The sequence below is a fragment of the Chaetura pelagica genome, unplaced genomic scaffold, assembly GCF_000747805.2.
Source record: "Chaetura pelagica isolate M959 unplaced genomic scaffold, ChaPel_1.0 scaffold257, whole genome shotgun sequence".
In the NCBI taxonomy this organism is placed as follows: domain Eukaryota; kingdom Metazoa; phylum Chordata; class Aves; order Apodiformes; family Apodidae; genus Chaetura; species Chaetura pelagica.
Genome location: NW_009953795.1, coordinates 1 through 14,148, shown reverse-complemented (window position 1 = coordinate 14,148; position 14,148 = coordinate 1). Strand labels below are relative to the sequence as shown.

The 14,148-nt window shown below is 41.1% G+C and overlaps 1 protein-coding gene across 1 annotated transcript in view; it reads left to right on the top strand.

Annotated features, from left to right (window-relative positions):
• LOC104391756 (zinc finger RNA-binding protein-like) overlaps nucleotides 1-10,610 on the top strand; it is a gene marked incomplete at its 3' end in the record, with an annotated part of 37,304 nt that extends 26,694 nt beyond the window's left edge. The window contains exons 13-16 of the mRNA XM_010001087.1: nucleotides 5,885-6,047; nucleotides 7,700-7,902; nucleotides 8,134-8,284; nucleotides 10,469-10,610. Of these exons, the coding sequence (XP_009999389.1) occupies nucleotides 5,885-6,047; nucleotides 7,700-7,902; nucleotides 8,134-8,284; nucleotides 10,469-10,610 (659 nt within the window). The remainder of the gene's footprint in view (nucleotides 1-5,884; nucleotides 6,048-7,699; nucleotides 7,903-8,133; nucleotides 8,285-10,468) is intronic.
• Nucleotides 10,611-14,148: the final 3,538 nt, after the last annotated feature.

Genomic DNA, 14,148 nt, shown 5'->3' with positions numbered 1-14,148 from the left:
AACTCAGCATGTAACCAATCATAAATATTGTTTATCCGCGTGCACCTGATAAGGTATACTATATAAGGAGCTGTAATTATTAATAAAGTGGCTTTTGGCTTGCTTGCTCGGGAGCATTCACCTTAACTCTATGAGTACCGTGTGTCTGTCTCCCTCGACTCCCGGCAACAGGGTCCTGACCAACAGAAAGCTTTTGAGCAGATCAAAAAGGAGATTGTGCAGGCAATGGCCCTTGGACCAGTTCGAACAGGGCCAGACATCAAGAATGTTCTCTACACTGCAGCTGGACGCAGTGGTCCCAACTGGAGCCTCTGGCAGAAAGCACCAGGCTAGACTCGAGGTCGACCCTTGGGATTCTGGAGCCGGAGCTACAGAGGCTCTAAGGCCAGCTACACAACAACTGAGAAGGAGATACTTGCAGCATATGAAAGAGTTAGAGCCGCTTCAGAAGTAGTTGGCACTGAAGCGCAGCTTCTCATTGTGCCCAGATTACCAGTGCTGAGTTTCATGTTCCAGAATAACCTTTCTCCTGTCCATCATGCAACCAATGTAACTTGGAGTAAATGGACTGCTTTAATCACCCAGCGAGCTCAGATAGGAAGGCCTAATCGTCCAGGTATTGTGGAAGCAATTGCAAACTGGCCAGAAGGCACCAACTTTGGAATGCCACCACAAGAGATGGATCTCGGCCACCCCTCCCGATCAGCAATGTCCAAAGCCAGCTGGATGGCTTTTACCTCTGCTATGTGCTTACAATGGTGGAAACAAGTACAGGATGGTTGGAGACATATCCTGTGCCTCATGCCACAGCCAGGAATACTATCCTTGGTCTTGAGAAGCAGATTTTGTGGCAACATGGTACTCCAGAGAGAAATGAGTCAGACAATGGGACTCATTTCAAAAACAGTCTTGTCACTGACTGGGCTAAAGAGCATGGTATTGAATGGATCTACCATATCCCATACTATGCACAAGCCTCAGGGAAAGTTGAAAGATATAATGGTTTGCTGAAAGCTACCCTAAAGGCGATGATGGGTGGAGGAACTTTCAAAAATTGGGACAGAAATTTGGCAAAGGCCACCTGGTTAGTTAATACCAGGGGGTCCATCAATCATGCTGGGCCTGCTCAATCAAACCTTCTACATACTGCAGATGGGGATAAAGTCCCTGTAGTTTGTGAAAGAAACCTGTTGGGCAAAAGTGTCTGGGTCTATCCTGCTTGAGGCATAGGCAAACCTGTTCAGGGTATTGCTTTTGCTCAGGGACCTGGACATACCTGGTGTGTGATGATGGAGGATGGTGGAGTACAGTATGTACCTCAAGGTAATCTGACTTAGGGAGAGAATCCTTAATTTGACACTTGGTAAGGTACAGAGCCTATATGTAATGTATGGTATGGAATAAGGGGTGGAATGTCCTGGTTTGAGCCAGGACTAAGCCAGTTTTTCTTTTGCTGATTTCTTTTCAGTGAGCTTTCTTCAACTAGCAACTGCGTGTTCTGCTAGGTTGATAAGGCACTGGAATGTTTTTGTAATTGCTGGGCCCTCAAGGTTGTGCCTTTGCTCTGCCGGCTCAGACACTGCGGGGAGATCTGTGGCCCCCCGTGGGAGGCTGAGTTAGAGGGACAGCAAAATGGGCCAGAGGTTTTCCATCCCATATATCTACATAGGCTCAGGGGGAAGGTTGGAGATGACAGAAAAAAACTTCCTTCCTTCCTTCTTCCTTCTTTCTCTCTCTCTCTCTCTCTCTCTCTCTTCTGTCCACGGTTGGCGTCCGGGGAGAACTCCATCCATCCATCATCGTCGACCCATCAACCTGGAGCTCTCCTGACCCTCATAACTCTCCGCCTTACTCCAGCAGAAGCTCCGGGATCCCTCGGAACTGTCCCATCTCTGAGGAAAGTGCTGTGGGAGTTGTTGGGGGTGGGGGGAGGTGAGAGGTTTTTGCCCACATCTCTGTATAATCATATATATATTCTCCTGTCACCCATTAGTATCCTAATTAAAGCTGTGTAGTTCAGTTTTCAATCTAGCCAAGTCTCTCTCTTTTTCTCTCTCTCTTTCCTTACCTGGGTGGGAGGGGGAGGGGATCGAGAGCATTGTTGTCAAATCTGAGTCAAACAGTGACAATGTACTCATAGATTTTGACGTTGGTGTTATTCTTGATTTCTGGAATGTTTTCCAGTTCACATGCAAGCGCGTGATGGGCCAGCATAGGTGAATGTTTATATCCCTGGGGCAACCTTGTGAAAGTATACTGCACCCCATCCCAAGTGAAGGCAAAATATTTTTGGTCCTCAGGATCAATAGGGATTTGGAAAAACATATCCTTTATATCCAGCGCGGCCAGCACTGGGTGTGCTGCTTCCTGGATTTCTAGTACCAAATCAGCAATGTTAGGTACAGCAGCTGTGAGTGTGTCTGTATTGGCATTCAATTTCCTGTAATCAACAGTCATCCTCCATTTACCATTTGGTTTTCTTACAGGCCAGATTGGGGAGTTAAATGATGAATGACTGGGCACAATAATGCCTTTTTGTTTTAAATCAGAAATTACTTCTTTAATGCCTTCCTTTGCAGCAATTGGGATGGAATATTGTTTCACATTTGTTATCCTGCTTTGTGGCAGGCACAGAGCACACTGCAACAATCTTACCTTTGGTATGGGTGTGCCAAAATTCTAGCAATGGCCTTCTTCATCTCTCCACTCTCGGCCCATGAGAACATCCATTCCTAACAAATTGAAAGGAATGTCACCCACAATCATTTCAGCCCGAATCGGTTTTTCTTCTCCTGGTAGATTTAAAGTGACTTTAGCTGTTTTTTGTAAAGCAGAGTTGCCAAATGCTCCACTTACATATATTGGCTTTAGAGATGGTTTAATACCACATTGTTTAGCTACATCAGCTTTCAGCGTGGAAATTTGTGCTCCTGTGTCTACCACAAATGTTACAGGATAACGCCTTGGCCCAACGACACAGGTAAGTTCTAAGTCCCCGTTTTTATTTTGAACTAATCTTAGTACATTCTGCCAATCTTTTGGAGGACTGCAAGTTTTAGGGCCTAATTGATTACTGTTTGTTTGCCAATAATTTTTAGTTTCTGTATTAAAATCCTGTCCTTTTCCCCTCCTTCTCTGTCTTTTAGATTTTCTTTTCTTTGCAGAAGGAGGGGTATTTAGTTTCCCGAGCTATTGGATCTTTCTCTCCATCTCTCTCTCGAATTAGACTGTGAGTTAGGCCTTCTAGACTGATTTTCTCTTGAATTAGACCTCGAGTTAGGCCTTTTAGGCCAATCTTCTATTAGGTCTTTCCGGTGCTGGTAAGAATAATTCCGAGACAAAAGCCTCGGTGTGATACCTATATGCCTGGCCTCCTCCTTAAGCTTAGCGTACGGCCCCATGTCATCTTGTGATGAAGCACGTTGATTTTCGGGGCGGTGGTTTCTATGTGTGCTATTCGGTTTTCTGTTTTGTTTACCTCTATTCACTCTCATTACATATTCAGCTTCCATCTCAGATGTTAGCCTGCTGTATTGTTTTCTAATATTTGCCAGTTCCATTGGAGTGTAAGGTATTTCTTTAGTTACTACCTCTTTTTTCTTGCCAGTAACTTCTCTGTGAGAATATGAAGTTCTCACAACTGGGCACAAATGTTTATATTTCACTCCCTCCCCCATCTCATCCTCAGAACTATAGGAAGAAGATGAGTGGATTGAAATGTCTTCCTCCCTAGCAGAAGGTTGATTGTGTTTCTTTTCCAGGTTGTGCATTTTTTTAGCAAGGAATTCATACAGCTCCTTTATCTCAGCTACTGAACTCTCCAGCTTGACATCGGCCAGAGAGGGGGGAGGGAGCAGCTGCACGGTGGCTTGCTGCTTTTTTGATTTCAAAAGGGAAGGATTGAGTATTTCTATTTTATCATTAAAAGATGAATGCTTCTTAACTGACTGGTCAGGTAAGGGCACCTGCGACGATCTTATGGGCTTGCATTTTTTTATTATCTTAAGGCAGTCCTGGGGCTCATGGTTCGTGCTATCTGACTCTGAGGAATTTGAGGAGTCCAAGGCATCCCCAAAGTCCTGCTCCCTCAAAGGGGGAGCATCCTTTTGTTTTAACTGCTCTCACAGATGTTCAATCTCTTGTTGTAGCCCCTTATTTTCCTGTTGCAGTTCTGCATACTCCTGTTGCACTTTTATGCATTCTTGCTGCAGCCCTGCGATCACTTGTTGCAGCCCTTTATCTTCCTGTTGCAGTCCTGCAGACCCTTCATTCACTTCTTGCAACCTATAACATTTTTGTTGCCACCTCTAATTTTCTTGTTGCAGCCTTGCAAACCCTTGCTCAAAACCTTGCTGCAGCCCTATGAACTCTCACTGCAGCTTTGTGATGTCTTGCCGCCGCTTTTCCCCATCGTGCCACGCAACTGTGACCAGGGTAAAGAAACAGCGGGCATTAATATAATCTATCCCATATTTCTTTATACCCTTTTTTACGCCTCTAGGAAAAGGGAAATCCTTATCCAATCTTATAAGGTTATCTACAATGATATGGAAGTCTCCCTTCATATAGGCCCCTTAAGTCCACATAAATTCTCCAAAGGTTGGAAGGTACTGGCGCACAAGCGCATATTTGCGCAGTTCCTCCTCAAACAGAGAAGGTGATGGAGACGACCTGTCCTGAACCTTGATATTTTCATATTTTCTGCATGAATGGTGTCTTCTGCATGAGTGGTATTTTCAGCACAGCCAGCCTCAGCATTGGTACTCTCGGTGCTCAATTTGATACCAAATGTAGTAGCTTTTTTTTTTTTAGTTTATCTGTTAATTAGCAATTGAGAGCGTGGTATGGGGGCTCCAAAAGACCCTCAATATCCCACTTCTGACACCAAAATATCACGGGCCGATATTGGGGGGCTACCGGCTGTCAGGATGTTTCCGCAACTTCCCTCCCCAATGTGGAGAGGTTTGTGAATGAGACCGAGGGTCACACGTGGCGCTCGCCTCTCAGAGGAACGACCACTGTGGGACCGTATCTTAGAGGGTAGTTTAGAATACCCTCTCACCACGCTCACAAATTGTTACTGAGACCAATGTTTAGTTTACGAATTAATCAGTTTTTTAAGGGTCAACACAAACTAAGGGATCAAGATTCAGGAGAGGTTGTCTAGGTGTATATCGGAAAAGGGATTCAAAGGTACTATGGTCTTATTAAATGCACACTCCGCGGGGGGGGGGCAACCACGCTCAGTAGCAGCAGCTGCGGCAAGCACTGCTCTATTCCTGAGGCAGGTGGCAAACACAGGCTGGGCAAGCTCTTACTTTGATCCAGTTTAGTTTAGGCTGGGCAGGCAGGGTCCCTGGGGAGCGGGCACAATCCCCGCGGAGCAGGCACAGGCGGCCTCCCCCCCTTTCCGCTTCTTCAGGCAGCAGGTGCGTGGCAGCCCCCCCTTTCCTCTCAGCTCCTCCGGACAGTGAGGCTGGCGTTCCAGGCAGGTTCTGGTACTGCAACAGGGTCTTGTCCTGGTTAGGAACAGAGCACCAGCCTGCAGATCTTGCCCTCTTTTATAGATCAGAAATCACTGATCGAGAAAGTACCACTCTTCAAATTAGCCAATTAGCACTGGCCAGGTACGTACTCTGTCAGAGGCATCTTTAACCTTTTTTCCATTTTTCTGCCGGTTATCATAACCCTTATGCTGTTTTCTTGCTGCGGACTTATCTGGTAGAGCAAGAGGCCTGTTCCAGTCTGTCCTTCACTAAACCAGCTAAAAGACGCCACTCTTGTTTTGCTGGCTTGAAAGGCATTTTGTTTAGTCTTGTGTGGGGAGAGAGAAGATGGACCATTCCCCACACTGCTATATAAAAATACTTTGGTTGCACTTCAGGCGATATGAAGAGGATATGTACTGGAGAAGAATGGAGGAAGAGCAGCATCACTGGGATGACCATCACAGAATACCAGATGGAGGATATCCTCATGGTTTTCCAGGACCTCTAGGCCTGCTGGGAGTTAGACCAGGAATGCCTCCTCAGCCCCAAGGACCATCTGTGAGTTTCTTAACTTGGGGAAGGAGGGGGAAAGAAAAAAAGTCATACTTACCAGGAGGCACAGTTAAGAACTACTGCTACTTCATTTTCTGTGGTGTTTCTTAATAAAGAATTTGGAAAAGTGTTGAAAAAATTATATATTAATGAAACTTTGTAGATGGACCTGTCTTCCAAAATAAGTCTACTTATATGACGAATGGATGCCTTGAAGACAAATATAATTTCTTCTGAAATGCAAGTCACTCAGGATTTTTGTACTACTTTTATTTTATTTTATTGCATTATACTTTGTCTAATTTTAGACAAATGTATGGGTAAGAAGTGGTTGGATTGTCAGTCCCAGAGGATAATGGTTAGTGGTGGGTTGTACTCTGCCTGGAGGTCAGTAACAAGTGCAGTACCACATGGGTTTATCCTGTTTTTTTTCTCATTAGCACCTCATTAATGATCTGAAATGTGATAGAGTGAGTGCACGCTTGTCAGGTTTGCACCTGGCACAAAACTGAATTGGGTTGGGGTGGGGGGAACAGTTGATACCTTTGAGGGCAGGGGTGCCATCCAGAGGGACCTAGACAGATTGGAGGAATGGACCAACAGGAACTTTATGGAATTCTGCAAGGACAAATGTCTAATGCTGCACTTGGGAAGGTATAACCCCTTGCACTGAGGGTCTGGGGAGTGACAGGCTGCATAGCAGCCCTGCTGAAAGGGACCTGGGGTTCTCGGCAGATAGAAAACTGAACATGAGCCAGCCATGTGCCCTGGCAGCAAAGAAGGCCAACAGCATCCTGGGTGATATTAACAAGAACATAATCAGTAGATAAAGGGAAGTTATCAGCTTTCATTGAACCCAAACTGCAGTACCGCATTCAATGTTGTGCTTTCCAGTACAAGAAAGATACTGATGAACCGTAGCAGGTTCAGTGTGGGGCTGTTGGGATGGTCAGGGGTCTGGAGTGTGTGCCCTCTGAAGAAAGACTTGAAAGATCTGGGCTTGTTCAGCTTGGAGAAGAGAGCTTCAGTGGGATGCAATAGCCTTCTATTATCTGTGCATTATAAAGACAATGGAGCCAGGCTCTTTACAGTTGTGAGGGAGTGAGATACAACCAGCTTAAGCTGAGACAAAAGAGGTTCAGACTGAATACAGAAAATATGTTTTTTCACCAAATGTTGTGCAGCTTTCATCTTTGGAGGTTTTCAAAAACCGACTGGATAAAGCTCTGAGCAATGTGATATAGTCTTATAGGTGACCATGGTTTGCACGGGAGTGGACTGGAGGACTTCCTGAGGTCCCTTCGTATTTGAATTCTTCTTTGATTCTATGAAAGCAATCATGGATACTTTATTTTGCAGCAGTATGCAAGTATTTCCCAGTTAACTGAAAGACAACAGATATTTATGTTGGGGAGATGCTTTTGATCCTGGAATTTCATAATTTGTTTATTTTTGATACATTTCATGTTTTTTCAGAAATGATTGATTGTGACCAGTGTAATTTGTTAAGGACACTTTAGTTCATGTTTTGTTACATTTCAATGATTTGAGGTTTGAATATTCTTTTGTTTAGCCACATGTTTAGTTTTTTGTCATATATCATCTATGAAGCTGGAAGTGTACCCAAATTTCAGGCATGGACTTTTTCATCTGTTTAGCCTCTACGCCGTCCTGACTCTGATGACCGTTATGTGATGACCAAACATGCAGCTATATATCCAACAGAGGAGGAACTTCAAGCAGTCCAAAAAATTGTTTCTATTACTGAGCGTGCTTTGAAACTTGTTTCTGACAATGTGATTGACCATGAAAAAAGCAAGAGCAAAGAGGGAGATGACAAAAAAGATGGCAGTACAGACAGGTATTTTTTTCATTATTATTTTTTAATTTAATCACTTGTTTCTTAAGTAATTTTACGTTTTTCCTTGCACTGTTTTCAGTGCTTCCACGGATTCTGTTCTCTTTGGGTTTTGATACGGCATATATCACTATGACCTCAAGAGTATATAGAATACTCTTATTTTTCTGTCTTCAGGATTAGTTTTATGGTTTTTATATTTTTTTAAATGCAGCTTTTAACTATAATTCACAGAGCTTTGAAAGGAGTTTTACGGGTAGGCGTTTTGGCTAAAGGTTTGCTACTCCATGGAGACCGAAACGTCAATCTTGTTTTGTTATGTGCTGAGAAGCCTTCAAAGATGTTACTCAGTTGTATTGCTGAAAATCTTCCCAAACAACTTGCAGTAAGTAGAATTTAGATTTTTGGATTTGAATTTTTTTAAGATATTGTCAAATTCTTTCCTTGAGTCAAATAAATGTCTGCAGGGCTAACCGTGCTGCATTTTGTAGCTCAGGTTCTGTTTCTTTTCATTTTCTGAGTGTTTCTGTCTGAATTCAGAGACTATGCTGCATGTATTGCTTTCTGTATATTGTGTCCATACAAGTGTCTAGCTGTTTATGCTAGTGGTATAGTATCAGTCACTGTTTAATAGATTTCATTTGACTGGGAAATAGAAATGAGCAAAAGAGAGACTATGTCATGGTTTGACTCAGGATCGGCAATTAAACCAGAGACAACGCTCTCGATCCCCTCCTACCCAGGTAGTGAAGGAGAGAGAGAATGTGGGAGAGAGACTCTGGATTGAAAACTAAACTAGACAGCTTTAATTAAACCCTAATAATAAAAGAAAATATATACAATTATATACAAATGTGTTCAGGAATGTGCAAACCCCTATTGCCTCCCCCCACCCCCAGCAACTCCCATGGTGCTCTCCTTAGCTGTGAACAGTCCCAAAAAGTCCCAGAGCGCTGCCGGAGAGAGCGTAGAGTTATGAGGGTCAGGAATGCAGTAGCCTAGGGGTCGACAGTGATGGATAGTTGGAGTCCTCCCTGGACACCAGCCATGGACAGAAAAAAAGGGAAGAAGTAACAGGAAGGAAGTTGTCTTCTGTGATCTCTGACCTTTCTCTGAGTTTACGTGGATATATGGAGTGGAATATCTCTGGCCAATTTTGCTGTCTGTCTAGTCCAGCTTCCTACAGGGCTGTCATAGATACAACTCTCCTTCTCCCAGTAGTTTCTGAGGCGGTAGGGCAAAGACATGACCTTGGAATCTTGGCAGTAACATAAACATTCCAGTTTTATCAGTCCACTAGCTGGAACACTTGCTGCTAGTTGAAAGAGAGCTTACTAAAGGAAAAAAAATCAGCAAAAGGAAAATTGGCTTCATCCTGGCTCAAACCAGGACAGACTATTATCCAGTTACCAGCAGCGATAGAGGTAATTTGTTCAGTGTTACAGGAAGCTCGTGCTGCCTGAAGGTCAAAGTTCTCCATTAATGCCAGTCTTTTTGTACTTACGTCATGTTTCCAATTTGTATGTGTCAGTGCTTTGTAGTCCCACAACTACTTAAACTCAGTCTTGTGTTGTTGTTTTTTAAAATTTGTTACTTTAAAAAAACGCAACAAAACCACCCCAAAAGTACATGCAGTCTTAGACCATTCAGCAGAGTTCATATAGACCATTTGCTGTATTTTTACAATAAGTGAAATTACCGAATAAAGTCTTTAGTTCCAGTGCTCCCTACTGAACAAAGCCTGTCCACCATCATTATAGAATGCTTGTCACAGCATTAGTATTTCAATGCAGTCTTGGCAGAATCGGTGGCATGGTAGAAGCATTAGCAGGATCAGATTAATTAGAAAATAATCTTGGGTTTGTTGTTGTTTGAAATAGCGGAAGAAAATTTTAAAACTGCACTTATTGGCCTGGCTTTGTGGTGAAGTCACTTGTCTCTCTAGTTTGTAGAAGAAGGTGATAGAGGGCCTACAGCTTCCTTTTGGGGATATTTAGAATTATTAATTCTAGTTGCAAGAGGCATTTCTGAATAACTACTTTTGTAAGTAAGTATCTGTCCTGTAACTGCAAGCTTGAAGAACCACTGCATTTTTGTGTTTTTTAAAGGCTCCTATATTTCAATGAAAAACATATCCAACTGGCATTTTAAGTGGCACTGAGGCCACTGGTCTAGTGGAAGGTGTTTCTCCTTGTGGCAGGAGGGTTGAAACTAGATGATCTTTAAGGTCCCTTCCAACCTAAACCATTCTATGATTCTATAACATTTTTGTTATGTAATTTACTTAGTATATTAATTTCCTTTATGGGTAGTTTCTTTTCCTTTGCATGCTTGGTAACTGCTGTGTATTTTCATTAATGATTTGGAAACGGTATGCAAGTCCATTTATATATATAGATATATATCTTCATTGTGTATACTGCTGTTTCTTTGAATACAGAGTTATCTGCTTCGTATAATTATATTGTATTTCTGTCTTTCTATTAAAAAGACTGTGCTGAAATCCATTTTCTTCCCCATACTTTTCTTGGCCACATGCTAATAGAAATTTCTGTTTCTCAATATTTAGGTAATAAGTCCTGAGAAATATGATATCAAGTGTGCAGTCCCAGAAGCAGCAATAATTTTAAATTCATGTGTGGAACCCAAAATGCAAGTTACTATCACACTGACATCTCCAATCATTCGGGAGGAGAACATGAGGGATGGAGGTTGGGAAGCTGTTAAAGATGTTACTTCTTTCACACCTGTTTTTATATGTTTTTATATTCTGCTTAAGATGGCATTAAGGACCTAGAAGGCAACATGCTGGCACAACTAATGTATTTAATCAAAACCTTGTTTTTCAACAACCAATCTTGGTAGAGAACAGTTGCTTAAAATAAATACTTATATGATGCATTTATTTAATTTTTTTAAATTCTAACTTTTTGTCCAACTTCAGCTTTCTGGAAAAGGTACAAACTTGACTCTTCCCCCCAAAAAAAAATTATGTGGAAAACTGAGTATTAAGTATTTTGTAGCAAGTGGCTATAAACTGGCTTTCTAGAGCAGTTTTACCCTAAGAGAAAGATTGTATGGCTTTAGAAAAATCACAAGGTTTTAGGTTTAAACTGGATCAGTATTATCATCACTTACACATTCCAAATAGCAGCGCCACTTAAAATGCAATTTTATAATACTTTGCTGGATTTTTTTTCCAGCTCTCTGAGGTTGCTTTTTAGTCTGGAGTGCTTTTTGAGTATATTTAGGCTCCTGATATTACAGTCTTTTATCCAACTGGCAAACCCAGACTAGTACAATAAGAAATGGCTTTGTTGTTGAGCTGAAGCAGAAGATGGAGCTTGTAAATCACATTACATTTCTGAAGTTCACAGTTTCTCTGGTGCCAGCAGTGTTGCTTTAGGGTCTGTTCTGTAACACTTTCAAAGCTCCAAAAGCTTTTAAGCCAGCAAGCATGATTAATGTCTGCAGTACATTGGTTCTTTTTGTTTATGGGTCAGATGAAATTAACTTTTGTTTCCTTTTAATCCTGTATTTTCATAGTTGAAAGAGATCATGGCAAATATGGTTCTGGTGTTTGACAGTGAACCTACACAATAGAAATCTGAGGCTATCTTAACACTTCTCATATGCAGATTTACAAAATTGTATGTGTGTATGTATACATGTGCTTGTGTATATACGTATTTATATAAGCCACAGAGGCTTTTTTATTTCATCTCATCATTATGATTACATATCCTCTAAAATACTTGAGGTTTTTATATTGCATTAGTAAATGTTCTGTAGCTATGACCAGTGCATTGAAAGCAAGCTGTGTTAACAAAGTCATCCTACATGATCAGAAAGAAAAATTTCAAGATACATTATCTGGTTTGGATGACTTCTGAAGAAAAGAATGCTTTGTACATTATTTTTAACCTATGCATATTATTCCTAGCTATAAAGGCTTTGTACGTGTACTGTCACACCCAACCAATTCTACTTGTTTTTTGACAATCTAAGCGTAACATGACTCTTGGTTTCTCTGTGCTGAATCAAACTTCACATATTATTTAGGCTTATAAAGAATAACTTAAAAGATTTTATTATTAAGTTATGTTAATCATTAAATGAAGTTAACCTTAAACACCATGTTTATTTCTTAATGTACTGTGCAAAAGTGCAATATTGATTTCTGCCACAATACTCAATTGCAATTTTCTGGCCTAAAATTCTGTAATTTCTAAAAATAAATTTCAAATTACTATGATAAATTTCTTAATTTATGCCACCTAAAGGAAACAAATCTGCATTTTTGTCTGACCCACACTTGAATTAAATTATCATTATGAGTTTTTTCACTGCTGAATGCAGTACTGCCTCTAGGCAAGCAAAATCAAGTTAGAATTCTCTTCAAGACATGGAGCAGTATAAAAAGGATGTGCAGAAAAGCTCTTGAAATTAGAGCAAATAGAAGACTGAACTGCAAATTATTGCAGCAAAGAAAGCCTTATTATGAAGACTGCTGCTTATTTGCTGCAGAGTAATAGTATGTGTTTGTGGTTTTTCTTACTGCAGCTTCTCATGCTCTGTCTTACATTGGTTTGAAGTTTTCAGTATGTTATTTTTTTTAGCCTGTTTGGGGAGCTAGTTCAGGTGATAATGAAGACTTTACCAGAAGAACCAGTTTGAGTAAAGATGAAACTGAGACTTGCAGGTGGAATACTCATATTCAATGTGTAATAATCCTATTACATGATCCAAGGCTAAAAAAAATACAGTGTGAAATAAAATTGTTAACTGCATAGATACTGTTCCTTACAGTATTGTGCGTTTGACAATTTACCGAATCGGATATATTCAAAGTGCTCTAACCCCTGCTGTGGAATCTTTCCTTCAGCAATCAAAGTGTACATACTTATAAATGCATATATGTGTGCGCATATGTCTTTTTTATCCTTCGCTAACAGCCCCGGTCCAAAGCCTTCTAGCAAAGGGACTTGATTCCTGTCAGGGGTTGCTGCCAAGACATTGGAAGGATTTTTGACCAAGGTTCTCTAAAGCTCAGTGTCACACCTGCCATGCTTTACAAAGGAGGGGGTTTGGATGTATAGTCCTAGCATCTACTGGGTACTTTGTGTGGGATTTTTCTTTTGTTTTTGTCTTTTTCCTATAATTAAGCAGTGTTCATACTAGTCTTGAAATAGTTGACTAGATAAAATGTATTTCACATAATAAAACTTACTGAAATTTATATACCTTTTATTTTTTAATGAAGAGGTAGTGTGGACATGGCATGTCTAACTGAAGATTAACCCCTTATATTTAGGCTAGTAAGTAGGATAGGGTAAGAATTTGTGCTTTTGTTTGTGAATTAATTCAGTTCTTTGTCTTAGCTTAACAGGGTGGTAGCTTAGACATCTGAATTTAGTTAAATAGTCTTTAAGGGGGCTAATCATAAAATGTGAAACAGATGCAAAAATCCACAGATTAAGTATTACAAGTCTTTCCTTGATACATTTTTTCAGTCAATGTATTCTCAGTGCAATAGGTGCCTTGCAACTTCTGACTTAGTCAGAATTTCAGGGGTATTCATATATCTATTAGTAACACATTTTAGATTGACATTTCCAGCACTAAGATTCTCTTCTGTGCACTTAAACGGTAATTCTTTTTAGTAAAATTATTTTCCAAATTCAATTTTTTCAGAGCTAGAATTAATTGGAATTTTTAATTATGTAATGAATCATTAAATTGTCAGAGTTGGAAGGGACCTCTAGAGATCATCTAGTCCAACTTCCCCGCTAAAGCAGGATCCCCTAGAGCACATTACTCAGGACTGCATCCAGGTGGGTTTTGAATATCTCCAGAAGAGGGGACTCCACAACCTCCCTGGGCAACCTGTTCCAGTGCTCTGTCACCATAAAGAAGTTTTAACCTCATATTTAAATGGAACTTCCTATGTTCCAGCTTGTGCCCGTTGTCCCTGGTCCTGTCACTGGGAACTACTGAAAAGAGTCTGGCTCCATCCTCCTTGCACCCACCCTTTAGATACTTGTAGGCATTAATAAGGTCTCCCCTCTGCCTTCTCTTCTTCAGGCTAGAGAGTCTCAGCTCTCTCAGCCTTTTCTCATAAGGGAGATGCTCCAGTCCCCCAGTCATCTTTGTTTCCCTCTGCTGGACTCTCTCTAGCAGTTCCCTGTCTCTTGAAGTGTGGAGCCCAGAACCAGGCAAAGTATTCCAGATGTGGCCTCACCAGGGCAG